Source organism: Helobdella robusta (genome assembly GCF_000326865.2).
Source record: "Helobdella robusta unplaced genomic scaffold HELROscaffold_30, whole genome shotgun sequence".
Taxonomy (NCBI): domain Eukaryota; kingdom Metazoa; phylum Annelida; class Clitellata; order Rhynchobdellida; family Glossiphoniidae; genus Helobdella; species Helobdella robusta.
Genome location: NW_008704502.1, coordinates 1,128,686 through 1,153,321, shown reverse-complemented (window position 1 = coordinate 1,153,321; position 24,636 = coordinate 1,128,686). Strand labels below are relative to the sequence as shown.

Genomic DNA, 24,636 nt, shown 5'->3' with positions numbered 1-24,636 from the left:
AGCACCTACCTCTTCATTGATCTATACGTTTCAATTCGTTCAAGCACTGAGTAGCTACCAATTAGTATTCAGAAATTTTACTATTTTATTTAATTCAATCTAATTGTAATAAAAATAAATAAAAACAAATAATAATAATATCATTTCTTTCATTAAAGCATATTTGACTACATAGAAGCCGATGCATTGAAGTTAGTTAGAAGTTCTTACTTCTCTGATGATGATGACGATGATGTTGTCAATATTTTATTATTATTAATAATAATATGAACAAAATGATGACGTAGACGAGGATGACGTCATAAAGACAATGACAACATTCATAAAATGTCACAAAGAGAGGCAGAAAGCATTAGCGGTACCAGTGTAGTGATAGACGACGACGACGACGATCTAGATGCCCCTCTTCTCAGCCTATCAAAATGTTTGCTCTGTGGGGCTGCCTACTCTGCCAACGTTGGGGGTGTGGCTTCTTTGATTGGCACCAGTCCTAATTTGATACTGAAAGCTCAGGTGGCGGAGTAAGTCGGATTTTACTCGTCGTCTTCATCATCGTCATAGTCATTATCAGTATAACCACTATCATCATCCCCATCATCATCAAAATCTCCATCATCATCATGATCAGTTTGATGGGCGAAGATGTCTTAACATTTACCAAATGGCTGTTTCTCGCCTTCCCAATGTCACTCATCATCTTCATTTTCATTTGGATGTGGCTGGTTTACTTCTATATGGGCAAATTGTTAGATGTTGTTGTGGTTGCTGCTGCTGTTGTTCTGTTGTTGTTGTTGTTGCTATTATTTTGGGGTTGATGTTGGTTTGTTTTTATCATCTATTCATCCATCCATCCACCCATCCATTCATCCATTCATCCATCCATCCATCCATCCATCCATCCATCCATCCATCCCTCAATTCATCAATTCCTTTATCCGTCTATCCATTCATTCATCAACTCAGTGAATTTCTCCGTATATTTTGCATCAACCGGGGTGCGCCCTTCATGGAGATAATGGGTGGCAAAGGGGTCATAAAGGAGCAGTACGCCCAGCTAGGCCCCATGTCGTGAGTATTAAAAATGATCTTTTTTTAGTGTATCCGGTTTTTTTTGTATGTCCGAGTTTTTCCATGAGAGATAAAAATAGCATCATGAAGTTAAAAATGTAAATTTAGTTTATCTCTTAAATAATTGCGGTTAACCAGGTTGAGTTCCGATTGGATGATAGTATCGTATCATTTGGTTACTCGTCCTTCTTTTAATTCATCAGTCTATCATTCTATTCTTTTATCCGTGTATCCATTCATCCATTCATTCATTCAGTTATTCATCTATCCACCCACCCATCCATTCATCCATCCATCCATCCATCCATCCATCCATCCATCCATCCATCCATCCATCCATCCATCCATCCATCCATCCATCCATCCATCCATCCATCCATCCATCCATCCATCCATCCATCCATCTATCCATCTATCTATCCATCCATCCATCCATCCATCCATCCATCCATCCATACATCCATCCATCCATCCATCCATCCATTCATTCATTCATTCATTCATCCATCTATCCGGCAGGCACGCTGAAAAGAGTGTATCCACCCTCTTCATCATCCTCATCTTCCTGTGGATATCTCGAGAGCCAGGATTCGTCAATGGATGGGGAATTTTTTTTAAACCAAAGTAGTAGTAGTAGTTATAGTAGTAGTAGTAGTAGTAGTAGTTGTAGTAGTTGTAGTAGTAGTAGTAGTTGTAGTAGTAGTAGTAGTTGTTGTAGTAGTAGTAGTAGTAACACTAGTAGAGGAACATACAATCCGATTCAAACATACGAACGTACATAAAAAGAAATAATTGAAGTTAGGTACTTTAGAATTACAATAGCACAAAAACTCAAGTCTGCAAGCACTATTAGACACACACACACATACACACCACATACACGCGCGCGGACACACACACACACACACGCACACAAGGATGCAAACATACGTACACGCATACATACAAGTACCTAAAAATACACAAATACCCAAGGTACATCAGCGATACCCAGGCATCACTTCTCATCGCATTCTTACTCTTCATCTTTCCGTCTAGAAGTTTCTGCGAAAGATACAAAAAGAACAAAGGTCGTCAACATGATGCTGCTGCTATTGCTGCTACTGCTGCGGCTGCTGTTGCCACTGATGATGTCGTTGTTGCTGATAACAATGATGATGATGATGAATATGATGATGGTGATTAAATTGAGGGCGACGACGTTGATGATGCTTAAATATGATTTTAATGTTAATGATGATAGATTGGTTGGTAGGTAGGTTGGTTGGTTGGTTGGCTGGTTGGTTGGTTGGTTGGTTAGTTGGTTGGTTGGTTAGTTGGTTAGTTGATTGGTTGGCTGCTTGGTTGATTGGTTGGTTGGCTGGTGGATTGGTTGGTTGCTTGATTGGATGATTGGCTGATTGATTGGTTGTTTGAAAGGGCAAAAAATAATTTAATAAAAGGTCGACCGTTTAAATTTCGCACCGCCGTACCGCCACTCATTGATTGGAAGACCTTCGTCACCAAGATGCCTTGGGATATTTTGTTTCTCCTCGGCGGGGGTTTCGCCCTCGCCAAATCTATCAGGGTGATCATGATAATGATGATGGTGATGAAAGTGATGATTATGATATTTGTGGGGATGCGAATGATGATGCAACGATGATAATGATGGTGACTAGGTTGATGGTGTTAACGACCTCTAACGACGGTAAAACTGACCACTAGGACTCAAAACTGGACGAAGCGATCGCCTCAAGTTTCACCCACCTAAAAAGCTTACCACCATTTTTCATGGTTATGGTGCTCTGCCTGGCTACCTGCCTCACCACTGAAATCGCCAGCAACGTAGCCACAGCCACCATCTACATCCCAATCGTTGCTAAATTGGTTTTTAAAATTAAATTGGTGAAACTAATTTTTGTACATTTGTGTTGTTGATGGGACCGAGAATTATGCTCAAGTGGTCATTCGAGATAAAATATTTGGTGAAAGCTGATGGTGGTTGAAAATTGTGGTTTTTTTCAAATCTGACTGACCAATCGACCAACCATCTAACCATCCAACCAACCAACCAACCATCTAACCATCCATCCAACCAACCAACCAATCACAGGCCGACTCATTGAACATGAACCCCTTATACTTAATGGCGCCAATATGTTTCGCATGTTCATTCGCCTTCATGCTACCAGTTGGCACTCCACCGAACACAATCGCCTACACCTTCGGCAAGATGCACGTCCTGGAGATGGTTTGTTTATTGGACTTTCATCCTTCATTTTCGTCTTCTTATTATTAAAGTTAATAATTCCCATCCGAATTCAGTCACTGCATCAGAGCGTCTTAGCACCGTTACAGTTTCCCGGCGCCCACATACCTTAGTAGTAGAAACTGTTGCAATTCGAGCAGTAGTATTAGTAGTAGCAGTAGCAGCAACTGCAGTAGTAGTGGTAGTAGCAGTAGCAGCAACTGCAGTAGTAGTGGTAGTAGCAGTGGCGGTCGTAATATTAGTGGTAATAGTAGTATTTGAAAGATTAATTAAGTATTAATAATTATTTTTACTTAATAGCTACTTGTTATAACTTTTTTTACATATCACTACAACATAGATTAAGATAGGGTCAGTTGCAAGTGTGATATGCCAGGTTATGTTACACATCTTCTTGAATACCTGGATAACGTTCATGTTGGATCTGAACAACAAGACATTCAAGCATAAAGACTATTCTAACGCTACTACGACTACTGTTTTCTATAATCATACTTATCACTAGGGTTGTTGTGGTATTGCTTTGTATTGTTGTTGTGGTATTGGTTTATATTGTTGTTTCGGTATTGCTTTGTATTGTTGTTTCGGTATTGATTTGTATTGTTGTTTCGGTATTGGTTTGTATTGTTGTTTCGCTATTGGTTTGTATTGTTGTTTCTGTATTGTTTTGTATTGTTGTTGTGGTATTGGTGTGTATTGTTGTTGTGGTATTGGTTTATATTGTTGTTTCGGTATTGCTTTGTATTGTTGTTTCGGTATTGATTTGTATTGTTGTTTCGGTATTGGTTTGTATTGTTGTTTCGCTATTGGTTTGTATTGTTGTTTCTGTATTGTTTTGTATTGTTGTTGTGGTATTGGTGTGTATTGTTGTTGTGGTATTGGTTTATATTGGTGTTTCGGTATTGCTTTGTATTGTTGTTTCGGTATTGATTTGTATTGTTGCTTCGGTATTGGTTTGCATTGTTGTTTCGCTATTGGTTTGTATTGTTGTTTCTGTATTGTTTTGTATTGTTGTTGTGGTATTGGTGTGTATTGTTGTTTCGGTATTGGTTTGTATTGTTGTTTCGGTATTGGTTTGTATTGTTGTTTCGGTATTGTTTTGTATTGTTGTTTGGTATTGTTTTGTATTGGTGTGTATTGTGGTACTTTGTTGTAAATACATTGGAATCGTCACGTAGCATTTTTTGTTTGTTAGTCGTTTGTTGACTGAGATTTTTATGATAAATAAATAATTATCTCTGATGTAATTTTCGTCTTTTTTTTGTAAATAAATGCTAAATATGTGATAAAAATATTTTTATTTTATTTTGAAAATTGTTCATCCATTCATTATAATATTAACAATTTTCAAAGTTTCATTGTTGTTGAAGTTTGAAGTCATGATTGTCGATTGATTGATTGATTAATTAATTAATTTACTAATTATTACTTAATAATAAATAAACAATTAATAATATAATGACTTATATATTCCGTTTAGAAGATTTTAAAAAATTCATCAAAACAAGTATCGTTCGTTTTGAAATAAAACTTTAATTAAATAAACCACCAAAATTTGAAATAAAGCTCACACAAATGAATCATAAGGTTCATTTAAGTGCAATAGTTCAAAACGAAAGTCATAGATATGTATAACATCCATCTTAAAATATCCATTTTTGGGGGTTAAATAAAACATTAAATATCATTATATATATTTAGTAAAGTTTATTAATGATTTATTTTTTCCAAGTATTAAGATTCACACACAAATAATATGACTGTTTTAAAATGTCAGCTAACAGTTTAAAATCTGTTTGACAATCCCTTCAGTGAATTCGAACAAAAACCAACTAGTGTGCTAACACAAAATATGTAAAAACATTTCCTTACCAAAAACCATGTGCCAATTTTTTCATCATAATCGGACTCAGCGTATCCAAACCGGTTAGCAAGTTAGATTGTGTGAAAAGAAAATTAATTCAGTAAGAAATCCTTGTCTTGTTGCTGGGTTGTTGTGCTGCTGTACGATACTATTTAAACTGGTTCATTTCACGTCTAGTTCATTTCACGTTAGGTTTTCGTGTTCTGCCTCTTTTCTCCTATGGAAACTTGCTGCTAGAAGGGTATGTAATTATTATATTGATTTATTGCTCTGCTGACGGCTTATCTCTTCAAACTCTGTCGTTTTTGCTGTATTCAATCAATCAATCAATCAATCTTCGTTTTGCGTCCAGAGACCTGGTTTTCCGAGGTAGGACGTTGTTCTCTTTGCCATCAACTTTTTGCGCCAAATTAGACGATCATTTGTATCCATTTCATTTAAATTTAGAGCTTTCATGTCTTGCTCGTTTTTGCTGTATTAACAAGGAATAATAGCAATAATAATAATAGCAATAATAATAATAATAAATAATAATAATGATAATAATAATAATAATAATTTTTTAATTGTTTTCATTGCATTTATTGTTCTTGTGACGGCTTCACTCATTTCTTTTCTTCAAACTCTGTCATTGTTGTTGTCTTAGCAAGGAATGATAATAATAATAATTATAATAATAATAATTATAATATTAATAATAATTATAATAATAATAATAATAATAATGATAATATAATAATAATAGGAATAGTAATGGCAATAGTAATAGTAGTAATAATAATAATAATAATATTAATAATATTATTATTAATTTTTCAGCGTCATGGCAAATAACAACAACGACCCAAATGTGTTTAACGTGTTAGTACAAATTTATTTAAATTAATTTTAAATAATTTATTTCAAATAAAAATATTTAAATAACAATAATTTTAAAGTAATAATATAAAATTATGAAATATTATTATTATCGTTTATATTATTAAATTAAATTTAGTTCGGATGTTCGAACGATCATATCCGTCTTCGGCTACCTCACCCAACAGCTTCAACAACAACAACCACAACAACAACAACTACAACAGCAGCAACAACAAATACTACAGCAACAACAGCAACAACAACTACTACAACAACAAATACAACAACAGCAGCAGCAACAACAACAACAACTACAACAACAACAGCTACAACAACAACAACTACAACAACAACTACAACAAATACAGCAACAGCAGCAACAACAACAACTACTACTACTACAACTACAACAACAACCACAGCAACAACCACAGCAACAACCACAACAACAACCACAACAACAACTACAACAACAACCACAACAACATCAACAACAACTACTACAACAACTACAACAACCACAACAACAATTACAGCAACAACAATTACGGCAACAACAACCACTACAACATCAACAACCAAGACACGTCGGGGAGGAAGACGACGAGGATGTTTTCCAGCCCCAAGCACACCCCTTCCAACCTGCCCCTGTCCAGCCACGGCCTGCCAGAGTTAATAAAACATTTGTTCTTTTCAATGTCAACATTTTTTAAAATATTAACCGATATTAATTCCTTAGTTTCCATTCTTAATGGCATTTTTCCATTTTTTACAGCGAAGATCCGCTAGTCTCAATGATCTTGATGATCTAGATCAAAGTATAGGCGTTCGATTTATTTTTGAAAGTTGTGTGTGTGTGTGCGGTGTGTGTGGTGTGTATGTGTGTAATAATAATTATAAATAATTCATTTAGTAGCCCCCCGTGGTGCAGCAGCTCTACCACAACGTGCTGCAGGGAGGGCGCCTCCATACAAAGTCCCCTGGACGAAGGATGAAGAGCGAAATCTCCTTCAAGCGATTGATATCTATGGGATCGGGAGGTATGAATGAATGAATGGATGGATGAATGAATGAATGGATGAATGAATGGATGAATGAATGGATGGATGGATGAATGGATGGATGAATGGATGGATGGATGGATAAATGAATGAACGAACGAACGAACAAACGAATGAATGAATGAAAATATTGTAATAATGTTACAGTTTCTGCGTCGGTTCGATTTTAATTTTTTGAAGAATAAAAAAAAAACAGGTGGAAAGAGATAGCGGATTCGGGCATCCTCCCGAATAGAACGGCCGGTCAGATCAAGGACAAGTGGAGGATCATGGCCGGTATGCGAAGGTTATTATCGAATGAAGATATTTCATCAATACACTAGAAAATCTTTTTTGCTAATTTGGCTAGAGCCAAATCATCGCTTTTGTAAAAACAGCTTTATCTGGCCACTTGGCCTAGTGATTATGGTGGCCTGCTGCTGCTTTGCACTGACCGGGCTCGATTCCATCATACGTCAAACAAAAGATGCTTGCCTATGGTGCGTCACTTAGCACGTATCCATTCATGCACAATGTTTGTCCGTGCTGTTCACTCCAAGCAGCCTAGTGATAATTAATTAATTAGTGATAGTTTAATTGACCCTAATTAATCAGTAGGAGGTTTTATTGACATTTTTTACAGACATTACAACATCGCAGAGGAAGACCTCGCCCGAAGTCTAAATGACCTTCGTCACCAACACGGGCTGTGATCTATCATTTCGTAAGAATCATTTTTGTATGTATGAATGAATGAATGAATGAATGAATGAATGGAATGAATGAACTGATGAATGAATAAATCCGAGCATTTGAATACTATTTAAGTATTTTATAATTAAATTTTTTTGTAAGTATTTTGCAAATATTCATTCATTCATTCACACAACATCAACAGCAGACATCAACAACAACAACAGCAGACATCAACAACGACATCAGCCGACATCAACAACAACATCAGAAGTTTCTAGAGGGAATTTGTTGTAATTTTTATTTATTATATGACATTTTTTCTGTTTGACAGCCGACATCAACAACAAAATCAGAAGTTTCTAGAGAGAATTTGTTGTAATTTTTATTTACTACTGTATGACATTTCTTTTCTGTTGGACTGTTTGTTTCATTAACATTGATACATTTTTTCCTATTGACAATTTTTTTTTATTATTATTCTAATTTATTCTCGTTGTGTTATCATTGAGAAGCTATTTTGAGTTGTACGGTTGCCGAGCTCACAAGAATTAATTTTATTTTTTTGGTCTCCGAATCATTCATGCTTTTTTGTTTTGTTTGATTGAATTAAGTGGTTTGTAACGAGTTAGTGAGGATGTTTTTTTTTTATTTTGAAATCAGTGAAATCAGATTACCAACAAAATTAAAACTGTTTTGGTGTTACATTTTTCCTCTACTAACTTAAGGCTCTGAGTCTTTATTCAACCAATCTGAGTCTTTATTCAACCAATCGCATGTCATCCTACATAGGAGTAACCAATCACAAGTCACAATCCCTTTAATTTAAGCAATGGTAAGTCATCGAAGAAGTAGCATAACTCGAACTAAACATGCTGTCGCATAATTATTGTTGTTATTATCTATTTATTTATTTTTTTTATTATCATTGCGTTATATCAACAAAAAATGGAGATCTGATCGAAAATTCCAGGCATTAATTTAAAGAGAAGTGAAGGAAATAGAACGTGCTAGAGTAAAAACAACAATAATAATAATATTAATAAAATAGCAGTGATAAAAACGATAAAAACAATAATAATAATATTAATGATGATAATAATACTTTTTATAATAGTACTACCAATATTAATTTTCAACAAATTAAACAATTTCCAGAAAATTCTAGTAAGGAAAATTGAAAGACAAACTTTAAATTGATTAATGCCAACAAATCAGTGGAATTTATACAATACTATATATATATATATATATATATATATATATATATATATACATATATGTTTGTGTGTGTGCGTGTGTGTGTGTGTGTTTGTGTGCGTGTTTGTGTGTTTGAGTATTTCACATATTTTCCAAATAAAAAATTAAATGAACGAAATTAACGTAAGTGTTCTCATTTAGAATACAACAATGAAGTTAAAATAATACTAAAACTAGCAAGAACGAACGAATGGCCTGAGATGGTTAGTACTTTATCTACCAGAATCTACCAGACAATCTACCAAAACACATGCTAGCGTGTATTGCCAAAATTTCAACGAGGCTTTTTATTTTTACCAGTAAGATTAGTTTGAGCCTTCTGCCGTCATGCTCACGAGTAAATTTACATTTTCTGTTTCCTAAGTTCACCCAACTTCTTACCGGTAGAGTTGAAGCTTGCAATAAAATTTACAAAGACCTTTACTGATTTGCCGCTATTATAACTAAATTTACCATTCTTTTATCTCAAATCTTGTTAAAGAATTCACCGGATTTGTATTGTTACATCCACATTCGCCCCAAAATACGATCTAATTTTGCCTCGAATTAGCACTAGACCATACCAGCAGATTTACTAAATGAGTAGTATACATCAATTTCACCATAATTCTATTAATTTACCACTAAAATTTACCCCAAAAATTACACCAATCCTCCAAAATGTTGATCATAGAGGTGTTTATGATGTCTGGAAAATCGCTTCAGAATTTGCTTCTTTTTTTCCAACGTTATGTCGACGCTATCTATTACGTGGTTCATTAAAGATACCAGGGACGTATTTGTATACCGCTCGTTATCTCGTCGGTACTCTCTGGTCGGTATTCTTCGGCATGCGGTACCTGTGTGTGTATGTATGTATGTGTGTGTGTGTACGTCTATGTGTATGTATGTGTATGTATGTGTGGGTATTATTATTATTATTATTATTCGAAAATTTGTATAGCGCTAATTACAAACAAAATGTTTCTCAAAAGCACTGTCTAAAAAAAACATTTGAATTGCTACGATAAACCAAATCTTATAATGAAAACAAAAATGATTTCAATAATTTCTTGAACAATTTTTCTGTCAGTTCGGGCTGTCTTAGATGACTTGGTAGACTATTCCAAACGGCTGGTCCACATACTGAAAAACTTCTCTCAGCCATTTTCAAGTTGGTTTGGGGCACACATAACAAGTTGCTATCATCAGACCTTAAGCAGACATTTTTAAAAGACAGTTGTTTCGGTGCATGCATTTCTTTCAAATAAACTGGCGCCATTCCCTTCATACATTTGAACATGATTGTTGATATTTTTAACAAAATTCTTTTTTTGACCATCAACCAGTGCAGTTCTCTGAATATCGGGGTGACATGGTCAAACTTTTTCGCACCAACTATGATCTTAGCTGCCCGATTCTGAATTGACTGAAGCACAGATAACGATTTTTCAGGCAAACCATAAAATAGGCTGTTGCTGTAATCCAGTCTAGAATGAATAAACAAATGCACTAAACTTTGAATAACATCTTTGGTTAAGCTTTTGCGGATTATTTTTAATTTTCGCAGTTGTAGGGTTGCAGTACCAGATAAAAACTTGATATGTTCAGTCATTGCCAGTCTAGAATCAAAAATGACACCCAAGTTTGTAGCTTTGGGAATGAAGTTTATATTTGAGCCCTCAATGATAACTGAATTAATTTTAATTCTAGACAGCTGTTGCCAAGTTCCAACCAGAAAAATTTGCGTCTTACTTTGATTGAGCTTAAGACGATTATTTGCCATCCATTTCTCGATCTCGACCAAACATTTAACAAAACGATCAACTGCAAGATGAAAGTTGCTATAGGATTCTGTGGCGAATAGCTAAATATCATCTGCAAATGCATGGCACTCCAAACCATGTAATCCGATCGCCTCAATAATTTCAGAGGCGTAAAGAATAAACAAGATCGGTCCAAGAACCGAGCCCTGTGGAACACCAAATCTTATCGTTTGAACCGAAGAGGTCTTATTCTTGTAGATTACCTGCTGAGTTCTGTTTGTTAAGTACGACCGAAACCATTGTTCGACAGAGCCAGTTATTCCAAATCTATGATTAAGACGTTTCAGAAGAATGCAATGGTCAACACAGTCAAATGCCGAACTCATATCTAAGAATCCAAGAAGAGATGGTTTACTGTTGTTTATATTTTCATGCAACTTAGATAACACATGCAACAAAGCAGTTTCGGTAGAATGATGTCGTCTATAGCCTGACTGATATACCGGTAACAAATTGTTTTTATCTAAGTGTTTCATAAGCTTCTTAGAAACTAATCTTTCAATTAATTTTGACAAGAACGACAGATTTGAAACCGGTCTATAATTATTAAGATCAGAATTGTCTAATTTTTCCTTTTTCAAAAGAGGAGAAATTGTAGCATGCTTTAACATAGCCGGAAACTCTCCAGTACGTAAACATAAGTTTATAAGATCAGTCAAATATTTTGAAAACAATCCTACATATTTTTTGAAAAAGTGTGAAGGAACACAATCCAGTGAACATGTTTTAGATGGAGAGTTCAAAACTGCTTCAACAATTTCGCTTTCGTCATAAACAGGAAAAACTGAAAACAAGTTGCTGCAGCAGACACCAGATGAATGATTAAACTTCTCATCATACACCATCGATTCACGTACATTTTTAATTTTGTCATAAAATAATGTAGCAAAATCGTTCGCTTCAAAATTGGTAGATGAATTTGAAGTTTTTTCTTTGCACAACAGTTTATTTACCACAGTCCAAATTTTTTTAGGATTTTTGTTATTTTCAAAAATGATTTTTTTCCAAAACAAATTTTTTTTCTGGGCGAATAAAATATTTTTTGATCGCAGAGCATTTTTCCACACCTCCCTATCGTGATGATTTAAAGTCTTTCTGTACTTTCTTTCCATTTTTCTACAGTATGCCTTGGACTTTGAACAATCTCCATCAAACCACGGCGTCAACGAATCATCTCGATTTTCAACCACGTGTTCTGGAGCTATTATGTCCGCAGTTCATTCACAAAAATCTCTACCAGCGTTTCTATATTATCATCTTGGCATGGCCCTCCAATCGGAGATTTCGAAATTAACAATGCGAGATTTTCTTCATTTATGCGTCGCCAGGATCGAACCATTTTTTTACTTCTCGTACCTATAACTTGATTGATTGACAAACAAACCTGGATTAATCCATGATCTGATAACACTCCACTGGGAAAAATCAAACTATTAAAGATAGGAAAAGAGCGAGAAGTAACGATCAAGTCCAAAACACCACCTAATTCATGCGTTGGTTCGTTAATCCTGTTAACCAACTGAAAACAATCGAAAACCTCATTCAGTGAGACTGTGTTTGGATCATCTTTTCTCTCCATATGAACATTAAAATCTCCCGCAAAAACGATTTTATCACTTAACAGAGATAAAACTTCTAAAACATTTGCTAGCTCTGAAAAGAACGATGGTGAAGGAGGAACCGATCCAGGTCTATAAATTGATAAAAAAATAAAATCAGATTGTTTGTTTACTCTCAATTTAATTGCAACAGCTTCAAAAGTTATCACGGCGGGTAACTCAACAGGTTTATAAATGAACTCTTTCTTGAAATAAATTATAATTCCGCCATGATATGGATCGTGAGGTCTGACGTAATCTACAAACTTATAACCAGGGGGCATCGCGCATCGAACAGCAAACTCATCTGACGACCCATGCCATGTTTCAGTTAATACAAGAATATCCAATTCTCCACGAATTATATCACACACCATTTCATATTTTGACATTATAGATCTTATGTTGAGGAGCCCCAGGCCAATTTTTAAATCATTGTAATTTTTCATGGTTACTTTTTGAGCTGTAGCATGAATCATCCTCCGACTAGCCCTTCAGTCAACAACACCCTCATCAGTTAATTTCTGAACTTCACAATCCGCCATCTTCCCACAGGACCTCTGACTCTGTATAAAAAATTGTCTTTGCATGCCGCTTCTTTCGATTTTGCATCAGCTACCAGTTTCTTTAATTCACTTCTCTGCTCAGGTGTCAGATCATTGCTGATCCAGACTTTACTCAGTTCGACCGACATTAATTTCAATTTGTGTGCATTTTTCATCACGGTCTCTTTAGACATCAAACTATCCAACACTATCAATATTGGACGTGTGGATGATTCATTTTTCTTTCCAAGTCTTGTAACATATTTTATATGTGAATCTTTTATATCATCAGACAATTTTAACAAAATATTTTTAACACGAATTTTATCATCTTCACCTTCTTGTAAATTGAAAATTATTATATTTCTTTCTCTGTCTTTTATATCAATTAATTTTCTTTAAATTAAATTATCAGTTAATTTTCTTTTAACCGTTTTAACTTCCAGATTGACACACTCAATGTTTTTCTTCACTTCTTGGGCAACAACAGTAGCAAAAGAAGATTTCAAATCACTTTTGAATGTGCTGATCTCGGCAGATAACTTGCTATCAGGCCTATCAAGGCTATCTAATTTTGCACTGTTACTGTTCAACATCTCTTTTATCAATTTAAGTTCATTTTTTAGCAAACCGTTCATTTCGTTAATTTTTTCGACTTTTAAGTTGATTTCATCATGTTGTCACTGACTATTTTAGAGAGAGTTTTAACATTACATAACTTCTTCAGACAAATATCACAAAACCATTTAAAACTATCGAAACCACGTGTCACTTCAAAAGCTTCATCACTCAAACCAACACATTTTATGTGAAAACTATTTTCGCACTGAAAACATTGAATGCATTGCAAATTTTCTTTTCCTGATTTCACACATTTTGTTTTCGTACATTTTGAAGCCATATTAATTTGATTGTTGTGTTGTTCGTTGTCCGGGTGAGTTCCGAAACGAAAAAAAACAGCAAAAACAGCACTAAATTAAACTTTTAAACGGAGAAAAAATATATATAAATATTCGTCAAAATTTTCTCTATCAAATGAAATAAAATTTAAACTAAATACTCGATTTTAAACTATGAAATTAAGAAAAAATACGGAGCAAATCAAAATGTGGCCTGCACGTGCTACCGATGAGCGATGTATATGTATGGGTATGTATATATGTGTGTGTGTGTACGCCTATGTGTATGTATGTGTGTATTCAATTAGCTGTATCAATACAATTGAATACACCAAAATACAATTTATAGAAAATTCATACAAACTTACTTAATATCGGAACCACATCGTCGATACTACTATCACCACTTTTGCTGCCTCTACCATTGCTGCTACTACTCTTACTGCAACTGCTGCTGCAACTACTACTACTACCACTACTACTTTTGCTGCTGCTACTACTACCACTACTACTTTTGCTGAAAAAAGCGTCATCATCATCATTACCATTATTAAATATTGACGCCATATTATTCATGATAAATTCAAGTAACTTCATCTGTTCGGAGGTTAGTAAACTTGCCACTAAATTATTATTATTATTATTATTATTATTATTATTGGTAATAGTAGTAGCATCTGAAGTAGTTGTTTTTGTTTGTTGAATTATAGTATGATTAGTAGTATTGGTTTCAATATAACTACTACTACCAATACTTCTACTACTACTACTGCTGCTGCTGCTGCTGCTACTACTACTACTGCTGCTGCTACTACTACTACTACTACTACTACTATCCTTATCATCGTTACTATGGCGATAATAAACCAACTCTTCATCAAGCATGGATAATTTAGCAAAGATCAAAAAACATTTAAAATAGTTTCTATCTTCTTTCTTCATTAGCCTGGCCACAAGTTTGACGGCTATTATCGCCCTGCTTTTATCATTTCTATTCAGGAGTTGGTTAATTTGGGGTACCACGAGTTTGAACTGATCAGGGAAAATTAGAAAAGTTAGGGAATTTTTTTTAACGGCCTGCAGAACGGTTGTGAAGATGGCTGATTTTGATGAATTATTAAGTTTGTAGTTGTGTTGTTGTTGTTGATGACGGCTTGTGTTGTGCTTGGTGGCTGCAATATTATTGCCAATAATATTTTTGTTGTTGTTGTAGATATTATTGTTAATAATAATCTTATTATTATTATTATTATTATTATTATTATTATTATTATTATTATTCTTTATCACATATTTCCTCATGTCAATATCGGTAAAACCCCAACCATTACCGCATAAACTATTATTTTTATTATTATTGTTACTACTACTACTACTACTACTACTACTACTACTACTACTACTACTACTACTACTACAACTACTACTACCACTACTACTACAACTACTACTACTACTACCACCACTGCTGCTGCTACTACTACTACCACCACTGCTGCTGCTACTACTATTACTACCACTTTTAATACAGTAAATATTACTATCGCTACTACTAAGACTATTACTATTAATAATATCATATTCAACGATGCAATTGCTATGATATTTATTATTATTATTATTGTTATTATTATTATTATTATTGTTGTTGTTATTATTATTATTATTATTATTATTATTATTATTATTATTATTATTATTGGCCATTTCAACGCTGTACATACTATTATGCTTTGATAAAGATTTATAAAATGATGAGAACCTTCTAAAATTGTTGCTTATAAATTTATTATTATTGTTGTTGTTGTTATTATTACTATTATTATTATTATTGTTGTTGTTGTTGTTGTTGTTGTTGTTGTTGTTGTTGTTGTTGTTGTGGGTTTGGTTGGCTACGTCGTAAGGATGATGGCGATGACGACGACGACGATGATAATTATGATGACGATTACTGATGTAAAAATTATTATTATTATTAATATTATGCTTATTATTATTATTAATAATTTTATTATTATCATTACCATCATAATCGTTATTTGTTCTAACAGCATTATTATTAATAGCAGTAGTATTCTCATTAGAAGCAAATTGAAGGTGAGCCAGGCAGTCCGTGTAAACCTGACGGCCAGTAGGGATGTGCTTGAGAAGCATTGAGCATGCGTAGAGCCAACATTTGTCGCATTTACTGATATTATTATTATTATTGTTGTCCTTAATATTATTATTTTTGTTGTTGTTGTTATTATTGAAAAGATGATAAACGTTATGTTCAAAGCACTTTTCGTTTATAAAATTGAGATATGAAGAAGATGACGACGACGATGATGATGAAGATGATGATGAAGAAGAAGAAGATGCTGCCGAAAATGATGATAATGATGATTTTTTCGACGACGACGATGATGACTCGATATACTCGATGATGTCTTCTAGAAAGGGGATATCAACCAGGGATAGCAGCTTACTCAACATAAATCTTTTCATCGTTACACCATCATCGCTGTTATCATTATTATTGTTATTATTATTATTTTTGTTGTTGTTGTTGTTGTAAATATCAGTTTTTATCTTCGCAATTTTAGCGTTGATGTACATTTCACAAGGTGACAGGCTCATTCTTTTCATTTGATTCCCGTTAATGTTGTTGTAGTCAATCTTATTATTATTATAATTATTATAATAATAATTACAATTATTGATATTGTTATTATTAATATTGTTATTATTATTATTGTTATTATTATTGTTATTGATGTTGTTGCCATTCAGTAAGAGAGCCATGTCCAATGATATCAAAGAAGACGACGACGACGATGATGACGACGACGATGATGATGATGAGGCGAAAAACGATGGCGGCGATGATGACGACGATGAAGATGATGATGATAAGGAGGATGAAATTAAGTTGGGCGTTATAACTTTTGACGATGACGTTGTAGTAGCTGCTGCTGGTGAAGAAGCTGATGGTGGTGGTAAAGTGAAGATGACTTGAGAGGATGATGAAGATCTTGTTGTTGTTGTTACTGACGATGATGCTGATGATAAAGATGGCGACGATGATGATGATGACGTCATTGTTATCGATGTTTCTGTCGTTGATATTGTAGTAAACTGCGATGATGACGATGTTGTTGTTGTTGATGATGTTGATGATGACGACGACAGTATATTGACGTCATTGAATACCCTGCTATATAATAACAATGAAGATAACAACATCATCATCACCATCATCGTCATCATCATCATCAACAACATCATCATCATCAGCATCATCATCATCAATAAAAATAAATAATAATAATAATAAATAATAATAATAATTATTATTATCTAAAAATGATACAAAACCCCCCCAACTAACGTATCTGGAGACTTAAATTTAGCATTATCTCGGTGACGATTGTCATCAGCGTCGTCGTCAGAACTCTCGTCATAAAACTTCCGCACATACCTATTTTCACTAAATACCCCAGTAGCATTATCACGACTTCCGGCATTGACTAATCGACGACGGGCGATAATAGAGTTGCAGTCTGCTGCTTTCTTGTTGAAACCAAAGAAAAAGTATTTATTCTTTTTTGGTAAAATTTCTGTCTGAGCTTTGAACTTATTATTATTATTATTAGTAGTAGTAGTAGTAGTAGTAGTAGTAGCAGTAGCAGTAGTAGTAGTAACTTTATCGTCGTTACTGTTATTGTGCTCAATTTTGGTTTTAAGAATGGTACTTTTAGGCTTTGTAAAGACATTACAAATGTTATTATTACTCTTACTGATATTGTTATTATTTTTGGTAATATTATTATTATTATTAAGATTATTATTGGTATTGTTGTTGTTGTTGGTGTTAATGTTGTTAATATTATTATAGTTCCTTGAACTAATATAGCCCAACTGGTCAAACCAAGGCATTGTATCTTTGTTTGCAATCTGAAAATATAATAATACAAATAACAACAATGATAACAACAATAATCTGCAGAGTGTCTAGTCAAAAATATAGCAGGAGAACTCAAATTTTAATCGATTATCGCGTTAAATAATAAAGGATAGAGTGTAGAATCAGCAAGACCAGAGTAGAGCGAGTTACAATAATCAATCCTAGATAAAACTAACGAAGTAACAAGAAGGAAAAATGTAGGATCGTCAAAAAAAGGCAAAAGTTTTTTTATTCTACGTAGATGAAAGTAAGAATTGCTAGCAACACTATTAAACTGAGAAGAAAGGGACATGCTAGAATCAATGATAAAGCCTAGACTACAAAACTTGTAACCAAGTGCAATTACATTTCAATTTACAACAACCACAACAACAACAGTAATATTAGTAATAAAAAAATTATAATAGAACCTAACCCTGTATAGATTTGTATTGCTATCTACAAAGGATGATGACGACGATGACGTTCTTACTGACTCAAAAACATGTGATCTAACCAGCAAACTGCACAACTATTTGTATGAAAAACAATAATAAAAATAATAATAATATGAACAACAACAATAATATAATATTATTAAAAATAAAAAAATAAGTAATTACTTTGACAGCATTCTCTCTTTGAATGGTTTTGTTGCCAGTTGCGAATTTGTCTTTCTCTGCCAGGAGATAATTGTACACGAGCGAAACGGCCTCACTGCCTGTGAAACAGGATTCGAACTGTTTCAATTTCAAACGATGATTTTTTGTGGGGATGTTCGTCTTGAAATGATCAATTAGGTCATTCCATAGATAGGTGGCTCTGAATTGGGAGTCTGTGTGTGTGTGTGTATGTGTGTGTATGTGTGCGTTTTTTTTAAATGGTGGTACTATCCTTATTTTTTAAACAAATTTCTCAAATAAAAAAAATCTAGTAATCTAGTATTTAAATGAATTCTTAAGAGCGCATATGGGATTGAGAATTGCAGATTAATCATTTTAGTGACAAATTAAGATTCAATGCTTTTTTTAACTTGGTGGCATAATGCAACGGATTATTAAAAGAGCTGTTGTTCTTTCATTTGCAGCTTTTATGTTGTTCCCAACTAACTAAAGCTGGTTTCACTAAATTACTGAACTAAGTTCTTAGTATGAAAGAAAGTACTTGTCTTGTTTTTTCTACATGTAACATTGTACATGTAGTCATATTCAGTTTAATTTTAAAAAGCTTGATTAACGACGTTAACTGTTAAAGTGTTAATTAAAAAAATTCAATTGCATAATGATTATTTATATTATATTATAAATTATATTGAACTAAATTGATGCAACATATTCCCTACTTTGAGCGGAAAAGTTGGTAAAATTGAACGCACCACCATTCACATCAACATCACCAACACTGCAAAAACTAATTTCTCCGACCTTGTTACCGCTTCTATCTAAACTTCGTGTTTCGTACAAAACTTTAGACAAGCTCATTGGAACAAATTTTTGATTAGGAATTAACATAAAAAAAACTAAATTTTAATAAATTTAATTTTCAAAAGTTAAGTAAAATGCCGGAAAATTTAAATAAGATTTTGCATAGAATAATTAAATAAATTCGCTTTTAATCAAGGTGTTTAAACACCTGGATTTGTAAAAAATAATGCGGCGTTTAATTTTGTACTTGATCACCAAGATATATTACAAGTTACAACGATAACATAAATATATATGAAAAGAATTTTCGCTGAATTAAAATTGTAAAATGTGTCATTGTTTTTAATTTTTATTAATATTTTTTCAACTTTTTTAACAGGTTTATTAGTGTGGCAGTAAAAATAGTATTACAAAACAACATAACAGGCATACAATAAAGAGTTTGACTCTTGTTTCATGGATGTTACTCGATATCAATCAACCCTGCTTGTAAGAAAATTAAGCAAAAAACCATAAAATACATAACACATAAAACCAAATATGTAATACAAATATTCAGTGGCAGATCTAGATAACATTGACGATGGTGGTCAAAATTTTGAAAAGGTTCAAATTTTTACGGGGAAGGGGCCATGATTTGCGGTAGTGTGGGGCTGACAACCTTTTTCTTGCTTATCACATCCAATTTTGGTCGATTTTCTACCTAAAATACCTAAACGTTTATTTGCAAAATATTGTCGTCGTCATCATCATCATCATAATCATCATCGTCGCCATCATCATCATCCTTATTTTAATCAATACCTACTATCAACAGCACCACCATCATCATCATCATCAGTTTAGCTGTCATCATTATTTACATAACAATCACCACATCACAATCATCATCATCAACATCACGAAATTATGGTTATCACAAGGAGAGGCCTATTTACAGATATACAACACATACAACACTATGGGTTGAAGCAGGGATATGCAAAGAATCTCAATTTTTTCAACTTTTAATTATTTTCGGTAATGTCGATTTTATTTTTTTAAATTTATACCAAATAAAAGTAACTAATTACCACATTGAATAACAATTAAAAAATTAAAATTTTTAATATTCTAAATGAAAGCCGTAATTTTCCGTATTCAATATTCCTTAATTAGTAAATAAATATACGATCGTAACTTTTGACTCGCTCGAACGATAAAAAAAATCACCCTCCAACTCCCCTCCGAAAGTAAGCTCCTTGTTCGACCGTTGAAAGTGAGCGAAGGCCGTTATATATATTCTAGTTATATGTATCAAACAGTATCTTATTGAACAAAGTAGTATCATAAAATGGTTAAAGATACTTTTTTCAAAAATTTAAAAAATTCTAAATTTGATTTCATTGCGATATCGATCGATGATGATGATTGTGACCTGACTAATTAAAAAACATCAAATAAAATTTATTAAATATGATGGGTAATTCGTAGCAAAATCGTTGGAGGAAATGACGTCATGTTAACAGTAGTTATTTTACTGCATGAGTTAATCAGCCGGTATAAAAGTTATATTCAATTCCTATCAAATAAATTTGACCAAATATCATACGCAGGCAGAACTAAATAAAGAAATAGATTCATAGATATATATACAAAGTTATAACACATTTATAATGTTGTATTTACACATTCAAATTGTACAATTGTGTTATGGTGTTGTCTCAAATTATTTTGAATTTTCTCAGAAAATTTAAACTTTTTACTATATACTAGTTACTTTTAATAACAATTTAAAAAAAATTTCAATTTGATTTCAACGCAATATCGATGATGATGGTTGTGACCTGACTGATTAAAAAGCATCAAAAAACATTTTGAAAATAGTATGGAGAATTTGTTAAATTGGGATCTTTGTATATAAAGCGAGCAAAATTTTAATATAAAAGCGCTTATAAATCTACGTATATTGGCTCAGCTTGGCTTGGCTTGGCTTGGCTTGGCTTGGCTTGGCTTGGCTTGGCTTGGCTTGGCTTGGCTTGGCTTGGCTTGGCTCGGCTCGGCATGGAATTGGATGTTAAGCAAGGTGTGGTCTCAAACTATTTTGAATTCTCCCAGAAAAATTTGAACTGCGTGCGTACATATATAGCACTGATTACTGGTGCTTTTATAATAAATTGATATTATATATATATGTATATATATATTTTTTGGTAACAGTCTGTTGTTAACGCAACATTTCAAAAATTCAACATTACTTTCAACATTGTTGTTTATATAGAATTTAATATAGCAGATTCAACCAGCCAATCAAAAAGTTTCGAAGGCGTTCGTTCGATGACGTCAATTTAGTACGGTTAGCATTGTGGTTAAGACTGTATAATAGTGCAGTACATACATCAAATAAGTTTTTTACTGATATGAATGATTGAAATAATGAAAATGTATGGTTGAAACGAATATAAATAGGAGCTGTGATAGCATGAAAATCAGATCAGGCAGACTTAGAGTTATATAGAGTTATATAGAGTTATATAGAGTTATATAGAGTTATATAGAGTTATATAGAGCATAAATTCTATATATATATATATATATATATATATATATATACCTTTCTTTGAGGTTTTTTCTTTGCCGACCGGTCGACTTCTTTGCGTTTCTCTATTTTCATTTTAATTAATTAAATAAGATTTTTCAATTCATTTAGGTTCATTCAGGTTCATTCATTCAGGTTGAAGCTTCCAGAGGAGTTCATCGTGGAAAATCAGAATGGTTGTGATGTCACGCTACGTTCGTTCATTCAGTGGCAAAGAATGCATGCCTTGGATGGAGTAAGTTTTATGGTTTATTTGCGGTTCCTTTTTTTGCCAGTTGGCTGGCTTTTCCGGCTGATGGGTTTCACAACGGCTCGTTTCTCATTCTCTCTTTTCATTTAAATTAATTTAAATAAATAAGATTTTTTCATTTTATTCATTTCATTTAGGTTGAAGCTTCCAGAGGAGTTCATCATGGAAAGTGTCAGGCTACGTTCATTCATTCAGTGGCAAAGAATACACGCCTGGCTGGGATACGTTTCATTCTTTTTTCTCTGTAATTTAACATTAAGTAGGAATGCTCACACGCACACACACGCACACAAACACAATTACATTAAGTAGCTATATAGGTAGGTTAGATAGGCATAATTTTAGTTGTAGGTAGAATAGGTAGGAAGCATCTAACACTTATGTAGTTGAATAGTTAGGCGCGTAAGTTTATCACTTCTATTTTTTCTTGCACCCACATTACACGCATCAGCATATTACACACACACACACACACACAAATGCATATATAAACATATATGTTAGTAATTGAGCGTAATTTTATTTTCATTACACATTCTAATTTATTATTACTAAGGTTGAGAGTTTGAGAGTAATTTAATTTCATAGGTAGTTAAGGGCAATAATGTAATTCTAGGAACAATCTTGTAATGTAAATTAAAACGCTGTAAGTGTATCTATAGGTAGGTTAATTATTAGGTTTTATATTATTATTATGTTGGAGCCCAAGGCATTACGTAAGTGGTGGGGTGGGTGCCGAAAGGCCAATGAATTGGGCTCTTGAGTTTTGTAATTTTAGGTAAGCTAGGTACGTAATTTAATGAATAGGTAAGTTAAGGCTACGTTGTAACACTCATTAATAGATTTAGGGTTTAAGTTTTATATTATTATTACTAAGTTGGAGCCCAAGGCATTACGTAGGTGGTGGGGTGGGTGCCGAAAGGCCAATGAATTGGGCTCTTGAGTTCTGTAATTTTAGTAAGCTAGGGCTTAATTGTAATGAATAGGTAAGTTGAGGGTACGATAGCCGATAGACTCTGAATTTCAAAGTCTCTTGTCAGAGGTAAGCCTTGGTGGCCAGTGGTGAACCGGCATGGTTACTATCCGGACGGCAATGGTTTACTATCTGCACGGTAATGATTTACTATGCGGCATGGCCATAGTCTACTACCCGCACGGCTTCCGGACGGCAAATGGTTTACTATCCGCACGGCAATAGTCTACTATCCGCACGGCAATGGTTTACTATCCGGTGCCCTGGCTATCGGTGAACCTCTGTGCAAGGAGGGAGAATGAAGGGGGGCTTTTGACTATCGTACCATTAACAATTTAATATTGATTAGTTAAGGTAATTAAATAGGTAGATAGGATTATTTTTATTAAGCAATTTGAGATGCAAGCACCGCTAAGCTTTCTGATGAGAATATTATCTTTATCTTTCTCCATCCCACGGGCTGTGTTTCAACAACAATTTCAAGAAGGACTGGCACCAGTTTTGGAGGACAACGTAGGAACCGGAAGGCATTCATCATTCTGCCTTTGTCGAATGAACGACGGTAAGTTTTTTTTGCATTTTACTCTCTTTATTATTTTAAGATATTATTTATTTGCCATTATTTTCATTTTCTAATTTTTTGCTTCTAAGATTTTAACATTCATTTACTACCAAGCAAAAAAAAATATTTTGTCTACAGAACGATGAGAGGTGGGCAGAGGTGGGAGTCAGCACGTTTCAGATGGTGGTCTCATGATGATTTGCACATGATGATGGTGGTGTATGAAGAATCAGCTCGTTGGCTGTTCGACAGACACTGAAGTTCGGATGAAATCTTGTGTGCCGATCTGAATGTGGTAGTCGGTGCAATGAATTACAGTAACGCCGATTTTTGAAGTAAGGTCTTTTAATTTTTTATTTCGTTTTTTTTAATTTCGTCTTTTAATTTCGTCTTTTAATTTTTCTCATTCATTCATTCATTTTATCACTCAATCTTTCAAATTATTTTTCCATTAATTTATTTTTTTTAATCATTGAAACATTGATTGATTACTTAACTAATTAATTCATTCACTCACTCAAGCATTCAACATTCTGCCTTTGTCGAATGGACGAAAGTAAGTTTTTTTTATATTTTACTCTCTTTGTTATTTTAAAATATTATTTATTTGCCAATATTTTCATTTTATAATTTTTTCATCTAAGATTCTAACATTCATTTAATACTACGCTAATAAAAAAATTGTCTACAGAATGCTGAGAGGTGGGTTGTGGTGGGCGTCAGCACGATTCAGGTGGTGGTCTCATGATGATCGTTCCGATGACAATTCGAAGAGAATAATAAGAAGTGTCTGGAGAGTACACGCGCGCACATTTACACACACACATCAATACAACACACGCATACACAACATCCATTCAGTCGGTGTCGTTGTTATGTTTCTCTTCAACTTTCTACTTTTTTACCGGACTTAATTTAATTCATAGGTAAGTTAGGGATTGAGATGAGTTGAACAATCGTAGGTAGGCTAGGGCTTAAAATTAGTTAAAAAGTTTCAAGTAAAATAAAAACTATAATATGTTAAATAAAATACCTGAAAT

General features: G+C 33.5%; 2 protein-coding genes across 2 annotated transcripts; one reads left to right on the top strand and one right to left on the bottom strand.

Moving 5' to 3' along the window:
• Positions 1 to 327: 327 nt before the first annotated feature.
• HELRODRAFT_174575 (hypothetical protein) lies at positions 328 to 7,797 on the top strand (the record flags this gene model as incomplete). The annotated part of the gene is made up of 9 exons (XM_009022023.1): positions 328 to 521; positions 1,588 to 1,692; positions 2,044 to 2,200; positions 2,561 to 2,656; positions 2,776 to 2,937; positions 5,156 to 5,253; positions 6,335 to 6,715; positions 7,302 to 7,391; positions 7,728 to 7,797. 9 exons carry the CDS (start codon positions 328 to 330, stop codon positions 7,795 to 7,797), a joined length of 1,353 nt encoding a protein of 450 aa, XP_009020271.1.
• Positions 7,798 to 12,046: 4,249 nt separating this feature from the next.
• HELRODRAFT_192210 (hypothetical protein) lies at positions 12,047 to 19,386 on the bottom strand (the record flags this gene model as incomplete). The annotated part of the gene is made up of 9 exons (XM_009022022.1): positions 19,376 to 19,386; positions 19,152 to 19,328; positions 18,433 to 18,644; positions 18,246 to 18,341; positions 17,255 to 17,820; positions 16,919 to 16,979; positions 15,909 to 16,542; positions 14,756 to 14,984; positions 12,047 to 12,932 (listed from the first exon to the last, which is right to left on the bottom strand). The coding sequence occupies exons 2-9, from the start codon at positions 19,318 to 19,320 to the stop codon at positions 12,047 to 12,049; spliced, it is 2,853 nt and encodes a 950-aa protein (XP_009020270.1). The 5' UTR covers positions 19,321 to 19,328; positions 19,376 to 19,386.
• Positions 19,387 to 24,636: the final 5,250 nt, after the last annotated feature.